Source organism: Amphibalanus amphitrite, unplaced genomic scaffold (genome assembly GCF_019059575.1).
Source record: "Amphibalanus amphitrite isolate SeventyFive unplaced genomic scaffold, NRLGWU_Aamphi_draft 000250F_arrow, whole genome shotgun sequence".
Classification (NCBI taxonomy): Eukaryota; Metazoa; Arthropoda; class Thecostraca; order Balanomorpha; family Balanidae; genus Amphibalanus; species Amphibalanus amphitrite.
In genome coordinates this window covers 489,270-509,460 of record NW_024881745.1, presented here as the reverse complement: position 1 = coordinate 509,460, position 20,191 = coordinate 489,270, and the positions used below count along the sequence as shown (strand labels likewise).

Below are 20,191 nucleotides of genomic sequence, written 5' to 3'. Positions count from 1 at the left end.
CATTTTGGTGCCAAAATTTTGAAGATCGGACAATATCTAGTGTCACTTTTTCAGTTCCCCGTCCTTTGACCTTGAATTTGACCTTGAAGTTTGACCTTGATGAAAATGGTTTTCGATGTGCGGGTAGAACTTTGCACGCGCTACATTTTGGTGCCAAAATTTCGAAAATCGGACAATATCTAGTGGCACTTTTTCAGTTCCCCGTCCTTTGACCTTGAATTTGACCTTGAAGTTTGACCTGGATGAAAATGGTTTTCGATGTGCGGCTAGAACTTTGCACCCGCTACATTTTGGTGCCAAAATTTTGAAAATCGGACAATATCCCAGCAAACATGCCCACATGGTTCCCATATGGGACCCACATGGGCCCCCCACCTCTTCCATATGGGTCCCACATGGGAATGGCAGTGGGTGACACGTGGGACCCATATGGGCCAGCCCACGTAGGCCCCATATGGAACCCACGCGGCGCCCACATGGGACCCATATGGGTAGCCCATCTGTAGCCCATGTCCCACGTGGGCCCATCTGGCCCATGTTCACCCCATATGGGACCCACATGGGATGCCCATCTCCAGCCCACATGCGTTTGGCCCATCTGGCCCATTTTTATCCCATATGGGGCCCATATGGGTAGCCCATCTGTAGCCCATGTCCCACGTGGGCCCATCTGGCCCATGTTCACCCCATATGGGACCCATGTGGGCATGTTTGCTGGGATTTAGTGGCACTTTTTCAGTTCCCCGTCCTTTGACCTTGAATTTGACCTTGAATTTTGTCCTTGATGAAAATGGTTTTCGATGTGCGGCTAGAACTTTGCATGCGCTACATTTTGGTGCCAAAATTTTGAAAATCGGACAATATTTAGTGGCACTTTTTCAGTTCCCCGTCCTTTGACCTTGAATTTGACCTTGAAGGTCAAGGTTTAGGGGTGAATGGGTTCGATTTTCGTGATCCTCATGGTCCAATTGACCTTGGACGAGGTTTTGGCTAAAATCGGTGCTCGTCGCTGGAAAAGTCGCTGGTGACGTAGCATTTTTAAAGTTCCCCGTCCTTTGACCTTGAATTTGACCTTGAAGTTTGACCTTGATGAAAATGGTTTTCGAAGTGCGGCTAGAACTTTGCACGCGCTACATTTTGGTGCCAAAATTTTGAAGATCGGACAATATTTAGTGGCACTTTTTCAGTTCCCCGTCCTTTGACCTTGAATTTGACCTTGAAGTTTGACCTTGATGAAAATGGTTTTCGATGTGCGGCTAGAACTTTGCACGCGCTACATTTTGGTGCCAAAATTTTGAAGATCGGACAATATCTAGTGGCACTTTTTCAGTTCCCCGTCCTTTGACCTTGAATTTGACCTTGAAATTTGACCTTGATGAAAATGGTTTTCAATGTGCGGCTAGAACTTTGCACGCGCTACATTTTGGTGCCAAAATTTTGAAAATCGGACAATATTTAGTGGCACTTTTTCAGTTCCCCGTCCTTTGACCTTGAATTTGACCTTGAAGGTCAAGGTTTAGGGGTGAATGGGTTCGATTTTCGTGATCCTCATGGTCCAATTGACCTTGGACGAGGTTTTGGCTAAAATCGGTGCTGGTCGCTGGAAAAGTCGCTGGTGACGTAGCATTTTTAAAGTTCCCCGTCCTTTGACCTTGAATTTTACCTTGAAGTTTGACCTTGATGAAAATGGTTTTCGATGTGCGGCTAGAACTTTGCACGCGCTACATTTTGGTGCCAAAATTTTGAAGATCGGACAATATCTAGTGTCACTTTTTCAGTTCCCCGTCCTTTGACCTTGAATTTGACCTTGAAGTTTGACCTTGATGAAAATGGTTTTCGATGTGCGGCTAGAACTTTGCATGCGCTACATTTTGGTGCCAAAATTTTTAAGATCGGACAATATCTAGTGGCACTTTCAGTTCCCCGTCCTTTGACCTTGAATTTGACCTTGAAGTTTGACCTTGATGAAAATGGTTTTCGATGTGCGGCTAGAACTTTGCATGCGCTACATTTTGGTGCCAAAATTTTGAAAATCGGACAATATTTAGTGGCACTTTTTCAGTTCCCCGTCCTTTCACCTTGAATTTGACCTTGAAGTTTGACCTTGATGAAAATGGTTTTCGATGTGCGGCTAGAACTTTGCACGCGCTACATTTTGGTGCCAAAATTTTGAAAATCGGACAATATTTAGTGGCACTTTTTCAGTTCCCCATCCTTTGACCTTGAATTTGACCTTGAAGTTTGACCTTGATGAAAATGGTTTTCGATGTGCGGCTAGAACTTTGCACGCGCTACATTTTGGTGCCAAAATTTTGAAAATCGGACAATATTTAGTGACACTTTTTCAGTTCCCCGTCCTTTGACCTTGAATTTGACCTTGAAGGTCAAGGTTTAGGGGTGAATGGGTTCGATTTTCGTGATCCTCATGGTCCAGTTGACCTTGGACGAGGTTTTGGCTAAAATCGGTGCTCGTCGCTGGAAAAGTCGCTGGTGACGTAGCATTTTTAAAGTTCCCCGTCCTTTGACCTTGAATTTTACCTTGAAGTTTGACCTGGATGAAAATGGTTTTCGATGTGCGGCTAGAACTTTGCACCCGCTACATTTTGGTGCCAACATTTTGAAAATCGGACAATATTTAGTGGCACTTTTTCAGTTCCCCGTCCTTTGACCTTGAATTTGACCTTGAATTTTGTCCTTGATGAAAATGGTTTTCGATGTGCGGCTAGAACTTTGCATGCGCTACATTTTGGTGCCAAAATTTTGAAAATCGGACAATATTTAGTGGCACTTTTTCAGTTCCCCGTCCTTTGACCTTGAATTTGACCTTGAAGGTCAAGGTTTAGGGGTGAATGGGTTCGATTTTCGTGATCCTCATGGTCCAATTGACCTTGGACGAGGTTTTGGCTAAAATCGGTGCTCGTCGCTGGAAAAGTCGCTGGTGACGTAGCATTTTTAAAGTTCCCCGTCCTTTGACCTTGAATTTGACCTTGAAGTTTGACCTTGATGAAAATGGTTTTCGAAGTGCGGCTAGAACTTTGCACGCGCTACATTTTGGTGCCAAAATTTTGAAGATCGGACAATATGTATTTAGTGGCACTTTTTCAGTTCCCCGTCCTTTGACCTTGAATTTGACCTTGAAGTTTGACCTTGATGAAAATGGTTTTCGATGTGCGGCTAGAACTTTGCACGCGCTACATTTTGGTGCCCACATTTTTTAAGATCGGACAATATCTAGTGGCACTTTTTCAGTTCCCCGTCCTTTGACCTTGAATTTGACCTTGAAATTTGACCTTGATGAAAATGGTTTTCAATGTGCGGCTAGAACTTTGCACGCGCTACATTTTGGTGCCAAAATTTTGAAAATCGGACAATATTTAGTGGCTCTTTTTCAGTTCCCCGTCATTTGACCTTGAATTTAACCTTGAAGGTCAAGGTTTAGGGGTGAATGGGTTCGATTTTCGTGATCCTCATGGTCCAATTGACCTTGGACGAGGTTTTGGCTAAAATCGGTGCTCGGCGCTGGAAAAGTCGCTGGTGACGTAACATTTTTAAATTTCCCCGTTCTTTGACCTTGAATTTGACCTTGAAGTTTGACCTTGATGAAAATGGTTTTCGATGTGGGGCTAGAACTTTGCACGCGCTACATTTTGGTGCCAAAATTTTGAAGATCGGACAATATTTAGTGGCACTTTTTCAGTTCCCCGTCCTTTGACCTTGAATTTGACCTTGAAGTTTGACCTTGATGAAAATGGTTTTCGATGTGCGGCTAGAACTTTGCATGCGCTACATTTTGGTGCCAAAATTTTGAAGATCGGACAATATCTAGTGGCACTTTTTTCAGTTCCCCGTCCTTTGACCTTGAATTTGACCTTGAAGTTTGACCTTGATGAAAATGGTTTTCGATGTGCGGCTAGAACTTTGCACGCGCTACATTTTGTTGCCAAAATTTTGAAAATCGGACAATATTTAGTGGCACTTTTTCAGTTCCCCGTCCTTTCACCTTGAATTTGACCTTGAAGTTTGACCTTGATGAAAATGGTTTTCGATGTGCGGCTAGAACTTTGCACGCGCTACATTTTGGTGCCAAAATTTTGAAGATCGGACAATATCTAGTGGCACTTTTTCAGTTCCCCGTCCTTTGACCTTGAATTTGACCTTGAAGTTTGACCTTGATGAAAATGGTTTTCGATGTGCGGCTAGAACTTTGCACGCGCTACATTTTGGTGCCAAAATTTTGAAAATCGGACAATATTTAGTGGCACTTTTTCAGTTCCCCGTCCTTTGACCTTAAATTTGACCTTGAAGTTTGACCTTGATGAAAATGGTTTTCGATGTGCGGCTAGAACTTTGCACGTTGACCTTAAATTTGACCTTGAAGTTTGACCTTGATGAAAATGGTTTTCGATGTGCGGCTAGAACTTTGCACGCGCTACATTTTGGTGCCAAAATTTTGAAAATCGGACAATATTTAGTGGCACTTTTTCAGTTCCCCGTCCTTTGACCTTGAATTTGACCTTGAAGGTCAAGGTTTAGGGGTGAATGGGTTCGATTTTCGTGATCCTCATGGTCCAATTGACCTTGGACGAGGTTTTGGCTAAAATCGGTGCTCGTTGCTGGAAAAGTCGCTGGTGACGTAACATTTTTAAATTTCCCCGTTCTTTGACCTTGAATTTGACCTTGAAGTTTGACCTTGATGAAAATGGTTTTCGATGTGCGGCTAGAACTTTGCATGCGCTACATTTTGGTGCCAAAATTTTGAAGATCGGACAATATCTAGTGGCACTTTTTCAGTTCCCCGTCCTTTGACCTTGAATTTGACCTTGAAGTTTGACCTTGATGAAAATGGTTTTCGATGTGCGGCTAGAACTTTGCACGCGCTACATTTTGTTGCCAAAATTTTGAAAATCGGACAATATTTAGTGGCACTTTTTCAGTTCCCCGTCCTTTCACCTTGAATTTGACCTTGAAGTTTGACCTTGATGAAAATGTTTTTCGATGTGCGGCTAGAACTTTGCACGCGCTACATTTTGGTGCCAAAATTTTGAAGATCGGACAATATCTAGTGGCACTTTTTCAGTTCCCCGTCATTTGACCTTGAATTTGACCTTGAAGTTTGACCTTGATGAAAATGGTTTTCGATGTGCGGCTAGAACTTTGCACGCGCTACATTTTGGTGCCAAAATTTTGAAAATCGGACAATATTTAGTGGCACTTTTTCAGTTCCCCGTCATTTGACCTTGAATTTGACCTTGAAGTTTGACCTTGATGAAAATGGTTTTCGATGTGCGGCTAGAACTTTGCACGCGCTACATTTTGGTGCCAAAATTTTGAAAATCGGACAATATTTAGTGGCACTTTTTCAGTTCCCCGTCCTTTGACCTTGAATTTGACCTTGAAGGTCAAGGTTTAGGGGTGAATGGGTTCGATTTTCGTGATCCTCATGGTCCAATTGACCTTGGACGAGGTTTTGGCTAAAATCGGTGCTCGTCGCTGGAAAAGTTGCTGGCGACGTCGCCAACTTCACGGACATCCATAAAACATGTATCACACGACACTTTCATATTGTGACCCCCCAGTGACCTGACCTCAGTGACCTGACCTGGTATCAGTGACCTCAACTAGCAAAATATGTGTTTGAAGAACATTTCCCCATCGATTATTTTCAATGAAATGCATTTTACTCGATTTTACAACGCATTTCTTGAAATGCCTGTAAACGGTGAAAATTGGACCTTTGACCTGACCTGTGACGTCATCGGTTTGACCTAGGTCAATAAAATTGGGTCACAAGGTAGTTCCCTGATAGGGCTATCCAACACCGTTTGCCGCTTGTCGCTACGTTGCGTGGTTCTCGAGATCTTAGGGGGGGGGGGCCAAAATGGCCCCCCCCCCCAACGGGGCGCGTTGCTCGGCAGAGCCCAACGGGGCGCGGGTTAATTCAAAGTTCCAACTGCCGAACTCTGAAGCCGCTACAATACCAGTAGGGCGACTTCCAATTCCCCGACGTCCGTATTCCATTTCCGTCAAATTACTGTTTGTCTCTTCGCCCCCGTACGGGCAGCTCCACGTTTGTATCGGCTGCACCTGGTAATTGACCACTGAGTGCAGGTAGACCGCACCACATCAATAGTCAATACCGCTGCGGTGAACCGCGCCACAGTCGCCAATTCTCGTCAACAACGCGCCTCGCCGCTGACGTCGCCTGGCCATGTTTATTTGATTCGCTCCCGGGCCGAGCGCGCCTCAAAATCGATTCGGTATAATTTCCACGGACCGTGCCAGCCGCCGCCATCGACCCCGACACGCAGTTTCAAGGTCACCGATGTCCGGCCGCCATCGTGAGGCCGGTCACCGCGATAGGGGTCAGTGGGTCACGACGGAGCCGGCAGTGGGGGGGGGGGGGCGGTTTGGGGTCAATACCTGACCGAGGGCTTTTGAGGTCAGGGCCGCGCGGCGGCTGGAATTATCACTCACGCGACCTTAAAAGGGTCGTTAGCCATAGGCTGGCGCCGTGATCCGAGCGCTCCTCGTGACTGATGGGTTGTTTTACGCTCTGAATAGCCATTTTATTTGTGCAGTTTTAGCATCCACGTAGAAAACGTAGTTCCTAGCCAAATAACGGGGAACACTGTATTTCCTGACAAAACTAAAAGAAGTGAAGTTCCCGAAAGGACTTTTGTGTCAAGCTGGAGCCGGGACTTGCGATACGTTGAAGTTTCGATTAAAGTGATCAACGGTGAACCGGGCGCGGGCAAAGTCGTGTAGTGGGCCCGTGGTGGTATCGTTCGCAACAACGATCGCTTAGCGTGGCGCCCGGGTCCAAGACCGACCCCTTATACATCCAGAAAACAAGTATAAAAGGATCTCAAATGGACGAAGACATATCATCCAGCGTAATGAAGAGTGGAGCATCCTTAGAGGCTGGCACTAAGCATACATAAAGGTGTTCGCAGTGATCGGCATGGTGCATGTCCTGAGGGAAGTAATTGAAAGCAGGTTTGTTATGTTGTTACACTGCGCTACTAGCACTCCCACTGCAAAAAAAAGAAAGAAAGAAAGAAATATGGACGAAAATGGCTCACTAAGTCCAACGGGTTAGTGTTCAATTCCACTTTGTGAAATTTATTATTTGCTGCCATGAATCCCGAAAGTTTTATCGAGTTTTCAAACACCGAATAACTACATATGTAAGTTTTTCGACATTTCCTTCCCCATTGTCACAAATTTATGAAAATAAAAATATTCAGTACAGATTTCCGTCAGGGCATGCGGGAAGGTAACGATGGGACATCAGTTCTTTTATTCGCCACATATGACGCCTGTCGTGCCCTGATGGGACCACTAATCGGAAATGTGCGTGTACAGAGGACCGCCAAAGGCTGATATCGATTCGGGCTGATCGTGGCTAGTCTTTCAGACGCATCGGGGATTCATCGGATTTCCAGTCACGTAGGCGAGAAAAGAGGTTGCTGACTGAGATACAGCTCTGGCAATAGCATTTTGATATTGTGAGCAACACATTTTTCCATATATATCGTAATGCTCTCCGGATTAGAGATAGCCTTCGGTTGAAATAAGGCCTTCCCAATCATGAGTCAGTCTCAGACGATTTTACCCAGGGTTTTTGTATACCTACTGCCGGCCACATGTGTTCTCTCTGACGTGACCTCTGGCCCTCCACGCCGCAGACGATTCTCTTCACCACCGACGACGAGATTTTGGACAACATCTCTCAGTTCGACGAGTCGTTCGGCAGCTACTGCGCTGATCCAACGGCCACCATCCACGCCGAGCTGCCCGTCGACCGGCCACGCACCGCCGACATCGACGTTAGTCGATGAGCAGCACCTCCCTACAGCGGATGTACCCCAGTGGCACCCGTCGGCACCCTGGCGGCGCCCCGGCGGCACCCCGTCGGGACCCCAGCGGCACTCAAGCAGCACTCCGGCATCAGGCCCGTCGTCACCCCCCGCACTCCAGCAACGCATGGTGTTACGCGCTGCACCATAAAGGGTACTTACATAACGCAGTCGCATCGAACAGTCGCTCACTGCACAACAATGCCATTTATAATGTATACCAAGGCCGTATAAGAGAGGTAGAATCATCCCGCAATTTCCAATGGACCGGTCGCTAAGCATTAGCGTGACGTCACTGGTGGATACCGCGCGGCGCCCGGCTCCAAGGCGCACGTCGGGTACATTTGGCACTTTATCGTTGCTATTACTGAACGTAACGACAACTTATGACTCTTAATAACTTTTTTACCGACCTAAAGCTGATTTCCTTGCCGATACATTGCCGACCCGAGGCCCGAGCCCCAGGGTTGACAATCTTGGGATATATGGGTCGGATGGGCGACCTCGCGACGGGAGAAGGAACGATTGCAATTGTTGTGTCCCGCACCGCCGATTGCATTCTCTATCTGCACCCGGAGGGGGGGGGGGGGCAGGGGCACGTGCCCCCATCGGATCAGGGGGCCTCTCGGGCCCGAGGGGCTGAGGGTCCATGCTGGCATTTTCGACTCAGAAGGGCCCCACAGGGCTCGAAAGGACACCTTATGTGCTCCGAATAGCCACACAATAGCCACACTTCTCTCCATAAGAGCCACACACCGGCTTTTTATTGTTCCTTGTCGGCATTTGAGGGCCCCTTGCCGGCCTCCCAGGGCCCATTGGCGACCTCTGAGGGCTACTTGCCGGCCTCTGAGGGCCCTTACCGGCCTATCAGGGACCAGCAGCTCTAAGGGTTCCACACACGCCTGTAATGACCCCCTAAACCAATGGTTGAAGGCCCCCACAACGGCGCCTGCGAGCTGGCCCTCACCGGCGGCTGTGAAAGCCCCAAAGCGGTGCCCAGCTGAGGGCCCCACCCTGCCACCTCTGAGTTCAACCGACACCCCTGAATGAAGTTCCAAAGGCCCAAACCAGTGCTTCTTAAGGCCATATATCGGCGGCTCTGAGGGCTCAACGCCGGAGCCTCTGACGGCCTAAGACGGGACCTTCGCATCGGACGGCCACTCACCGGTGACTTTTGAGGGCCCCGCACCGACGACTCTGAGGGCCCCCACCGGCGTCTGAGAGTACCTTGCTAGTCTCTGAGGACTCCACAGGGCTCCTGAATACACCGCAGACCTCTTAGGGCCCTTTGTCGGTCTCGGAGAGCCCCTGTCGGCTTATAAAGGGTTCGAGCCAGCAGCTCTAAGGGTCCCACATCCGACTGCGACGACCCCACACTGCTGTGTCTCAGAGAGCCCACAATGGCAACTGTGAGGACCCTCACCGGCGCCTCTGAGGGCCACACACTAGCACCTCAGAGGGCCCACAGCGGCACCTCCGGGGCCCCGCACCAATGCCTCTGAGGGCCCACACCAGTGCCTCCAAAGGCTTCATAACCGGCGGCCCTGAGGGCACTACACCAGTGATTTTTGGGGGCCTACCGAAGGCACAACACAATCCCTTAGTCTCGCTGAGTTTCCATCCCAATCCCATACCGGCTTCTATCCCAATTCCGGCTCTAGCAATCCCCCCCCCCCCCATGGGTCAGCGACGCCGCGCCGGTGTCGGTGCTGCTGGGGGCCAGCGCCATCGGGGCGGCAGTCGGCCACGCGCACTCAATGGTTAGCGCTTAGCACCGGCGGCTAGCGCACGCCCGGCGTGTTATCAGCCGTGAGCCGCTCCAAAACGGCTGCACTGGTCGATATAGGCAGTAAGCAGGTGGATTGATAACCGGCAAGCTTTTGTATTTTACGAGGGCGAAGGGTCGAAGTCGGCTGCTAAGCCGTGAGCGGATTTTATCAGATGCCGGTTCACTATGACCTTTATCCTGGTCCTGGTCCGCTGACGCACTCTTGGAGAGCCGAATCACAGCAAAACTACATCCACGACTGTATCTACATATACGGTTTACGCTTTTCTGAAAACGTCTGCGTTTGGCCTCCTACGGGCCCGGCCGGCCGGACGGCCCCGATTGGTGATCCACCAGTGACGTCACTGGTAGTGTTAAGCTGATTGGCGAATAATACATGGGGAGAACCGGGACGACATCCCCCTGATGTATACCATTACCAACAATCGGATATGACTAATGCCGCTGAGGTTGGCCATGCACTTGGAATGGTTTCAGTAACGAATATTTATGTAGGAATATAAAGCTGTGTAAGCCAGGGGTGGACAATTGTGCCGAGTTGGGGTAGCACGAGTCTTCCCAATGCCACGCCGCGCCGGCTGCGGTGGCTTGGCTTTGGAACCGCACCAGACAGCGGAGGTCAAGGTCACTGCCAGGGCGGCGGCGGATTTGCTGCGCCCGTGCAACCCCAACTCGGCATATTTCTCCACCCCTGGTGTAAGCATACTGTAACCGTTATCTTATTGCAATCGCGTCGTTGCGCTCCCAGGAGTCGGGCGGTCGTCCATTCACCTCCGGCCACGCGCTGACGGAGACTCAGAGTCGCGTACCGCAACTCTCCTCGGCTGAGATCGTCAACTTTGACTCGTCCGGCTCGGTACCGCGGGGTCAAATCATCCAGCTCACCTTCACATCTTCGTGGGGAGATCGCCATCAGCTCGGTCAGTGGAAGGCACACACAGTGGGGCGAATCGGGAACTAATGGCGGTGTGTGAGTCAGATAGAAATGCCGAGGGCCGATAAATTTGAGCATCAATTGCTGCTTGGTAATGGGTTGTTATTTTTGTGAGTGACATGTAAAAGATGTCCCTTAGCTGTTATCGACAAGGATTGCAAGAGAACCTACAAAACATGCAAAGCTTAAACCTACCAAACGTCATTAATGTTATTTCACTTGTTTTGAAATTTTATGATAATCCTTAGCGAGATAGGCATAAAACATATGAAAAATGTCAAATTATCTGTCAAACCTCTAACAGTTCAAGATAAGATTTCCTGTTGGTCGTCAAATGATTAGCAGCAGTTATTTCTTTGCATTCGATGTTCGTTCATGTTACGTTTTAGAACGCAACTAATCATGAACGTCCCCCTTCCCTCGTACTCCCAGGTCTGACTGGCCTGGAAATAATCAAGGACAACCAAAAGGCCATCCAACTGAAGGCCTCCCAGCTAACGGCATCCACCGCCACCACCACGTTACCAAGGTAACCAAGCCCACCCCACAGCAACGTGGTCAAAAGTTGTGGGGCCTGCTACAAAAGAAGAGAACGCTAACGGCTTTGTCGAACTTCAGCTCAAGGCGGCCTATTCAGGGCTTCTCTTCAAACCTATTAGCCGGTCGTAACGCAATTGTCATGGCTGTGCTCGTAAAACGAAGCTGAAGGTCACAATAGTTAGGTGCAATGTGTGGCTGCATGTTTGCATATGCGTGGTAAAGCGCATATTTCACAGTATGTACGTGCTCACGTTTCGCATCGTCTGTCCTGTCCCTTAGCAAAAGAAAAAATCAATAAGATAGCACAATGCATGCCACCTTTCAACGCACAACGCTTGAAACGTACAACTAAGCGTACATATAAGAAGGAACGAAACAACAGGATAAACATTGCCCTAAGCTGGTTTATCAATAGGCATAACCTACAATTTCAAACCTTTTTTGATTCAACGATGTACTTTTTTGATTCCCCCAACCAACGTTTCTCGCCGTGTGTTTTTATCCGTGGCAGACTGCTGGACGACGAGCGTCTGACCTCCGACCCGGAGCACATGTGGCTGGTGCCCTGGAAGGAGGGTCAGTCAGTAACAGTCATCGTACGGCTGGCGGCCGTCACTCCGATCGCCGCCCTCCGAGTCTGGAACTACAACGCTTCGCAGGAGGACAGCTACAAGGGGGTTAGTAGGCTAGTAGCAGGACTAGACCATTCCAGTCAAAATGAAATGGAAAAATAGACATGCGATTCCTTTCTCCACTTTAACTAATGCCGCTGTAACTCAGCTTTCCTGGCCAGGCCCGCAACTGCATCGTCAGCGTGGACAACAAGCGGGTCTCTCCTGCTGAGGGGTTCGTGCTGCGCCGGGCGCCGGGCAACACCCACTACAACTTTAGCCAGGAGGTGGCGCTGACCAAAGCGCCGGCAGGCAGCGCTGCCAGGCGACACGAAAAGCCCAAAAAGGGGCGCACGCACGTGCGGATCAGCGACAGCGTCTATCAGGTGAGACTTCCGCCGGTTTCCAAAAGTGGGATATGCCGAAACGCCTAGTGGGCTATCCTGCGGGGTCCCATTGAGCCACATATTCTTACACAGTAGGCTATAGTTTCAAAGTGTAGGTATTTCCATCACATTCACCACCGACATACACGCGACTCGTGTCTCAGAGTGCACCAAAATGAGCGACTATAGCCAGGAGACCAGATCATGATTCTTAACCCTCGCCCGTAAACGGCGATCTGCCACCTTCGCCCATGCAGGGGGGGGGGGGGTTGGTGCGACCCCCCCCCCTTGGCGTTTGAAAACGGAGCGTCGTAGAGCTTAGCGGAAAAGACCAACGGATTGCTCTCGCCGAGATCTCGCGATTGGTGGTATATTTTTTGGTCCTAGGTCAACATTTGACCTACTTTTGACCGGTCAAAGGTCAAATTTTCGGAAAAATAGACTTTTTTCAACTTTCCGCGGCGATTGCGGCAAAACGGTGGGAGATATCGACTTGAAACCTTCACTATCGTGTTCCTTGATCAATTCTCTATCGTTTGGTATGTATTTCGTTTCCCTAGCTCTAAAAATGGCGCGTTGGGAGCGCCGGAAGTCGGCAGGGGCATTCCACGTCAAATCAAACACCGAAATCCGTCATCCCCTTCGATTTTTCTGAAAATTTGTAGGCAGACTGGGCATGGTTCAAAACTGAGTTACGTATAATATTTTCAAAATTTGATAACGTATCGCTGAGATATAGGTCATCGAATATAGCGAAAAATGCCACACATCAATTTTTTAAATGGCTATAACTCTGGTTCCTTTTCTGGTATCAAAATGATGTTAACAGGGTCTTATAGGCAATTGATAAGGCTTTGATTTTTAATTATAAAATTAAATTGAAGTGACCTTGAAATGCATTTGACCTTGAATTAAAACAGAAAAATTTAAATAGCAAAAAACACGTCACCTTCGATTTGGGTAATTTTTACATATTATGTCCGTCACAATGTTCCTAACCATCTGTGAAAAAATTGGAGTGGGCCATTCATAACTTTCGCGGCAAACGCCGTTTTCATGCATCAACATCACGCAACCGCGCGTGACCTTGAAAGACAGAGTCAAGACATGCTTGCTTGTGTACACTTTCTGAAATGAATGATTGCTGATTAGTGATATCCCAAACTCTGCGAGAATGGAAATGCATAGTCATCGTAGTCAAGCATTCACGTTCCATAGTAAAAGTGTCTCAGGCAAACGGTATTTTGCGGTGAATTTTGAGCCGTGTGGAAATGCATCATGAAGTAAATTCAACGAAAACATTATCACGCTACGATATTTTCACGTCTTTTGATCTCCACTATACGAAAGAACATACATTTTTTTAGTATGTATGGGGAATTTCTAGTTAATCCAATAATAAATATGGCAGTTAGAGGCCTGCTAAGAGTAACATGTCGCCGGCTGAGGCGGGCGCGGCCGATGCGGGAAACGCAGCAATCACAATTTTGTGTTTACACGTTCATATTTCAATTGTTTACCAACCGATTTTCAAAATTCTTTCACCATAAGATTGCCTGTACATTTCTTAGTCTTCTCACAAAATTTGACGCGAATCGAAGGTAATCAGCGGTAGGGAGCGCGATGTAAAGACGGAACCGTTCCGTTCCGTCCCGGCACAGTCTACAATTCAGGCGGCGCGTAGCGGTCGGCGCCGGCTGCCGAGCCGCCGCGTTGCTGCGGCGACAGGATGATCACTTTACACCGCTATTACTAGAACAGTTGTGAACCGATTTTCTTATTGCTTGCACGATGAGATGCCCAATTCAATTCTTGACAGGTAGCCATAATTAATTTCGCATTAATCTTATGAGATATTGGCGAAAAACAGGAGGGGTGGGCGAAATTTGTTCTTCCCCCTCCACTGCGCGTGCTAACATACGTTTGCATATGTGCAATTTTCTTTAAAACTTATGAATGGCCCACTCTAATTTTTTCACAGGTTGTTAAGAATATAGTAGGCAATAAAATATATGAAAATGAGCCAAATCGAAGGTGACGTGTTTTTTGCTATTTCAATATTTGTGCTTAAGAACAGAGTTAAGCAAATTTCAAGGTCATATATTTAAATTAGTGCAGTTCTAAACAAATGCTTAAGAAATTACCTAAACAGTAAGGTTTATTTCATTCAAATCAAACAAGTACAACCAAAGTTATGGTCGTTCAAAAATATAAAGATGCAACATTTTGTAAAAATTTGATGCCCTATATTTAGAAGACCTGTGGTCAGAATGTGCAAAAAACATCAATGTAATGTCCGGAGCCACACAGGAACTCGCTCACAAATTTATAATGAAATCGCTGATGGTAAGGTGCAAAACAGCCGATTTTTGTTCGATTTGACGTGGAATGCCCCGGCAAGGTCACAGTCGGCGGCAGAAATTCGAAAAATCAAAATTTAAATTTTTGAAATCTGATTGTATTTTTGGATTTGGGAGGTCCATTTGCTCCCTATAGAAGCTAATATTGCTGCATATTCCCATTGAGGTGACAAGAATTAGCAAAATAGTGGTTCGGGCGCTTTTCAAAAATAGTACCGGACGCTGTTCCTCTTGTGACGTCATAGCTCCGTGACCTGACCTGACCCGGTCAAGTTTCTTATACCATATGATAGCCAATACTTGCCCCAACATGCATGGGAAGTTTCATCACGATCCATCAACCGATGTCCGTACCACCGGCAGGAAACCTCGGGCGTTGGCACTCCCGTTGGCACCCGTTGGCACGGGTTTGTGAAAATCCGACCGGAGGCTGTTCCCTTTGTGACGTCATAACTCCGTGACCTGACATGACCCGGTCAATTTTTTTTTATCAAAAGATGCGCAAGGTTTGCCGCATAAGGTACCCAAAATTTGGCGGCGCTGCGCGCCGCCGTTTTTGCACTATTTCCGAAAAACCTCAGGGGGGGGGGGGGGTTGCACCAACCCCCCCCCCCCCCCTACATGGGCGAGGGTTAAGATCATTATATGAGCTGGTAGTGCACCTTACACAGACACCCACGCAGAGACTGCACCAACCTGTAACACTGGCTTTCATGCGCCAATCATACTGATGCGTTTCGACTTTCGAGCCTTCGAATGCTTTTATTTTCTCCTATGGTCCCCCGCATGCCTGGCATAACGTCCCAACAGCGCCGGTGCCTTCTGTGCCTTTCCCCCGCCTGTGTGTCCCTGTCCTGTGTGTAAAGATCAGCCTCTCGCCCTCACCTGTATGTCTCTGTCTGTGTTTCAGGATGAGTACGAGGCGCCGATGATGCCGCAGGGCTTCGTGTTCCAGTTCCACCTTCTATCCACCTGGGGAGACCTGTACTACACCGGTCTGAACGGCATCGAGCTGTACGACGCCGCCGGTCACAAGATACCGCTCACCGATAAAAGTACGACACACCTGTTGGCTGATACTCGGTACACGGCTTTAGAGTTAGGAGCAAAGCATCACATTTTTACCTGAAACAATTTCCCTAAAATGCATTTGAATCTTAAGAAGCTTAGGAAGGTATATGCCTATTGCCTATACTGATCTGTGATTCGTTGCTACTGAAAGGATGAAAATAGGAATAAATGACATCCTGTCTGGTAGATTGCTAATTACTGGTGCATCACAAGCTACCACGGTCAGTTCAGTTGGGGAAAAAAACTGACCTAACATCAAACATTGAGCTCTATCAACATAATGACCGGTGGGTTAGCAGCATTCCAAAACGATAAACTGGTTGTGGTATGATCTTTCATATATGAGATATGATACAGTCTGCCCATCGATATGGAATGAAAGTTCCGTGAACATGTTCAACTCGCGCCTAGATGAGCACTGGGCCGACCTACTCTACTTTATCCCAGATGCCCAGTAAAGAACAAGTTCAGCGTGCAATGCGATTGACGAGACCGGGGTCTTCAGGTCTTGTGACCTTCACTGTACACCCGATCAATACATATGATGGGATGTGATACTCGTCTCACATTGCTTTCCTTCCACCGGCTGGTATTTTGACCCCTGACTTACGTGGTTGGTCCTCGAACATCCGGCAGACGTGGCCGCCTTTCCGGACAGTGTGAACGTGCTCGACAACGTGACCGGAGACGTGCGCACGCCCGACAAACTGGTGGACGGTGTGAACAGCACTCTAGACGGCCGGCACATGTGGCTGGCACCCATCCTGCCCGACATGGTCAGCAGCCGCACGGCGGCGGGCACAGAGACGAGGGATTGTGGCTTTTGTTTTTGCTTGATTTTTTGTTGATTGTATTAATGACGTAAATAATAATAATGTCGTTTTTCTGTTTTGCTTTCTCACTTTTTTATCACAAAAAAGAAATTTTAGTTTTATATTCTTACCATTTATAGGTAAACATTTTCAATATATCTTCAGCAAGACTGTATGACTGTGTTTTGTTACATGAGATAGGGTGCACCTTATTGAGACAATGAGATACACTCATAAAATGCTTAATTATTTGATGGGTTGCCTCATTTTGCTAGTAATTTATGATACACTCCTGTCATTAATTCGTAATCGTTGATTTTTTAAGCACGGCCTTGTCATGCGATCATTTTGATTAGTCTCTGATATTTGATCTGTTATCGTTCTCAGATCAACAGGATTTACATCATATTCGACGAGATACAGACGGTGTCCATGATCAAAATATGGAACTACGCTAAAACGCCAGCGAGGGGTGTGAAGGAATTTGGTGTAAGTTGCCGACCGGAATGTCATTATTTTGTTAGCTTCAACAAGCGCGTGGCTTCACCGGCATTTGGCTGCCTTTTTCCGCAGTGATACAGTAATATATTGGCGCTAATCGCTAATAAATGTCAGCAGGTTCACCTCAGCTACTCCGCCAATTAGGATAAACTCCGCCCGCACGAATAAATTATTCTTTTACCTCCGTTCGTTGTACAGGCTGATAACCTCAACTAAGCGTATTTCTGACGTCCGTTCATCTCCGCTGACCTCTGTTGACCTCTGTTGACCTCTGTTGACCCCTTTGGTCCTCAGCTGCTGGTCGATGACCTGCTGGTCTATAACGGTCAGCTGGGTCAGATTGCCGGGGGCCCCGCGCGCCTGGTCGGCCAGCCTGTGCCCTACCATACCGTGCTCTTTACCTCGGATCGCGAGCTGATACAGAGGGAACGCAACACGGTTATTCGGTGAGTGGGTCACGGGCCAATCAGCCACAAAACGACAGCTGGCGATCATCGAAATCTTACTTTTTGGGGTTCCTATGGTGTCCTGAAGCTTGCTTTTTTCAGGTCATGCTACAAATTTGCGTAGCGCCAAGGGCAGAAGTGGACAACAGCAGTCGCAGGGCCTTATCAATATCAGCTGCCTTTATCCGCAACCTTGGCATCTATGCATGCTTGTTTTCTTACATTGGATTGACCCCAGCTAAGAAGCCACAATGTAAGAATGTAGATTTTACGATATGGGTACGTAGATAAACACACGAATATATTAACCCGCGTCCCATGCTTGGGGGAGAAGGTTGAACACCCCCCCCCCCCCTACAACAAATAAATGATAGATAAATGGAAAAATCGGGTGTGTTCACAGCCCGATGAGTGCTGGCGAGAATGAGGTGCGGATGCTCAACAACAACCGCGGTACGTCATCAGCAATGACGGCTCAGATCGGCTCCAGTGTCGACCAGATGCGGCGTCCGTTCACCCAGCAGACGCCGGCTGCGGCGCTCGGCGGACACCGGAGAATGCCACTGAAAACGTAACTCGCCGCCGCGCCGATAGGTGGCGGTGATAGGCGGGATAGGTGGCGCACTGGAGACCGCCCGGGTAGGGTTGGCGCGCACATTTGTATCGGCCCCCTAGCTCACCTGGGTATCGGTCGAATACGGACACACTGGACGCCAGGCTGGTTGTCGTGGACGCGAATGGTGGCACACATGTCAGCGCGAAGCAGTGTCTCAACCGGGCTCTACTGGCTTCCCGGTCTCTTTCAGCCAGTTCCATTTCTGACTCGTCTCATTAAGGCGTACTACACCATCCCAGTTCAGGGCCCATGAAATAACCAGAAGCTCGGTAGGACCAGAACCCCAGCATCGCGAGTGTGACGTAATAAGCTATGCGTCTATTAGATGTGAAAGGCATCTATTGAGGTATCGTTATCTAACCTACCTATACCACTCACTTGGTATCCGATTGACATCTCTTGTTATGCCAAATAGCGATGAAATTGTTTGTCTATAAATGGTAAAAGCTTATGAAGCTATGGGTCTGTCTAACATTCTTTTGCCCCAAGATATAAGGTGGTCATTGTTCAATTTAGTTCAACTAGTATCCCCGTTCATATACAAGTAGTTACTTAGTACGTGTTCGCTTGCAGTATGAACGTCTCCCGATATTGCTGAAGTAGCACCTGAGATGCTCTATTCGCTTGCTAAACAGAGACCTTTGAGATTTATCTTCATTCGGTCACTGGCTGATCTAGAACCGGCGGAAGGAGGCATACGGCGGTAGAAGACATACCCTCATTGAAGTTTCTCAAAAAGCCCCCAACTCCCGCGATTTCGATTCCTTATGCACGGTTTTCGGCAGTTTAAAGTTTACTTTGCTTGTGCAAGTTGATAGGTTTTCCTTCTATTCAAGAAAAAAGAAAACGGTAAAACTTCTATCGATGTCAAGCGTAACGGGTCGAAGGGAGAATTTGTCCCGGATTTTCTCTGAATCTGCCAGTGCATTCGGCGACTGTCGCTGTTTCACGTTCAATTGCCAAATACAGCTCAAAATCTCGTGGCTTAGTATTGAGTTATGCTATTAAAATCGTTGAAGAATGCCACTGTGCTTGTAACCTATGTTGTATTACATCATTTTAGTCTGTCAGTTGCATAAAATAACATGCTAGGTTATGTCGCTTACTGCTTAGAATCAGCTAGTATCTAACGTGTCATTTTTGTTACTTGGCAGCTGCAGTAGGTATTCATGAATTAACAAGGCAGATTTACCATAATACTGAAAAAAAAACTAAATGCTGTGGTACCTGACCGCACATTTAATGGCATTATGAATCGCTGCGTCGTTCAACTCGTTGGGTGCAACCATTCAATAGCGACAACTGTGGCGAAGGACACATTTCGTCCATGGTTGTATGTCACTTGGTGGAATACTACTCGATAAAATGTGCCATGTGATGATGCCCAGACATATCCGGCTCTGTGAGATCGCTTGTTGGTGACCAAGTAGCACTGAGCTGTATGTGCTCGGGGTTCGACACATTTTCCGAACCGCATTGCATGCATTGCGTTGCCTGTTGTGATTCGCGTGCAGCGCGGATTGCTCTGATCTGTGTGCAACTGTCAGGATGGTGGGGTTGCGTTGTTAATTGTGAGTTCTGTCGCAAACACCACGGGAGATCTATCGTCTATCCTGGGCATTGCGAGAGGCAGCATCAATCGCGAACACGGCAGTGTTCACTATTCACTGTTCAGTACACGGCGAGCTAGTTCGAGTGCTAATGTGAAACGCACCGAAACGGCACCTGTACTCGCAGGTTGTTTGGCGCTGTCGGGGTGCCGTCAAAGGCAGCGTCCTCAGTAATTGACTGCTGGTGGCTCGCTTCGAACAGCCGATATCTTTAGTTTGTGAACAATTGTGTTAAGAAATAAACGAATGCAAATGTATCAATTGTTTCCTTTCGAACTTACGTGCATTGGACAGTTTTTTTTGCGAGATACGCCCTAAACCCGCGCCGTGCTGGTAGCCTGAGTTTTCCGTGTCGTGATGGGGGGGGGCGTTTCCCCCCCGTCTAACTCGGCTCCTGGGCCACGTAACAACACACGGTATGCGGCAATCGAAAGAGCAGCGTCAAACATAATGATGGAAACACTTCGGTCATTGTTTAGGTCAGGCCAGAGGCCAGGTTACCAGAGGTCATCAAAGGTCATATTTAGTCCATTTCACCAATTTTGGAAACTGCCAACCGCTAACTCGGGAATCAATAGAGCTACAGCGTCGCGGAAAAGCGCAATCGATATTCCTTTAACATACCATTTTAACCCGCGCCCTGATGGGGGGGGGCC

General features: G+C 47.8%; 1 protein-coding gene across 1 annotated transcript in view; it reads left to right on the top strand.

Annotated features, from left to right (window-relative positions):
- The window catches only part of LOC122386429 (katanin-interacting protein-like), a 55,272-nt gene extending 35,480 nt beyond the window's left edge, over positions 1–19,792 (top strand). The window contains exons 11-20 of the mRNA XM_043375608.1: positions 7,689–7,829; positions 10,397–10,568; positions 11,015–11,111; positions 11,634–11,799; positions 11,916–12,119; positions 15,390–15,534; positions 16,187–16,326; positions 16,750–16,851; positions 17,158–17,309; positions 17,713–19,792. Of these exons, the coding sequence (XP_043231543.1) occupies positions 7,689–7,829; positions 10,397–10,568; positions 11,015–11,111; positions 11,634–11,799; positions 11,916–12,119; positions 15,390–15,534; positions 16,187–16,326; positions 16,750–16,851; positions 17,158–17,309; positions 17,713–17,884 (1,491 nt within the window). The 3' untranslated portion in view covers positions 17,885–19,792. The remainder of the gene's footprint in view (positions 1–7,688; positions 7,830–10,396; positions 10,569–11,014; positions 11,112–11,633; positions 11,800–11,915; positions 12,120–15,389; positions 15,535–16,186; positions 16,327–16,749; positions 16,852–17,157; positions 17,310–17,712) is intronic.
- The last annotated feature ends 399 nt before the right edge of the window (positions 19,793–20,191 follow it).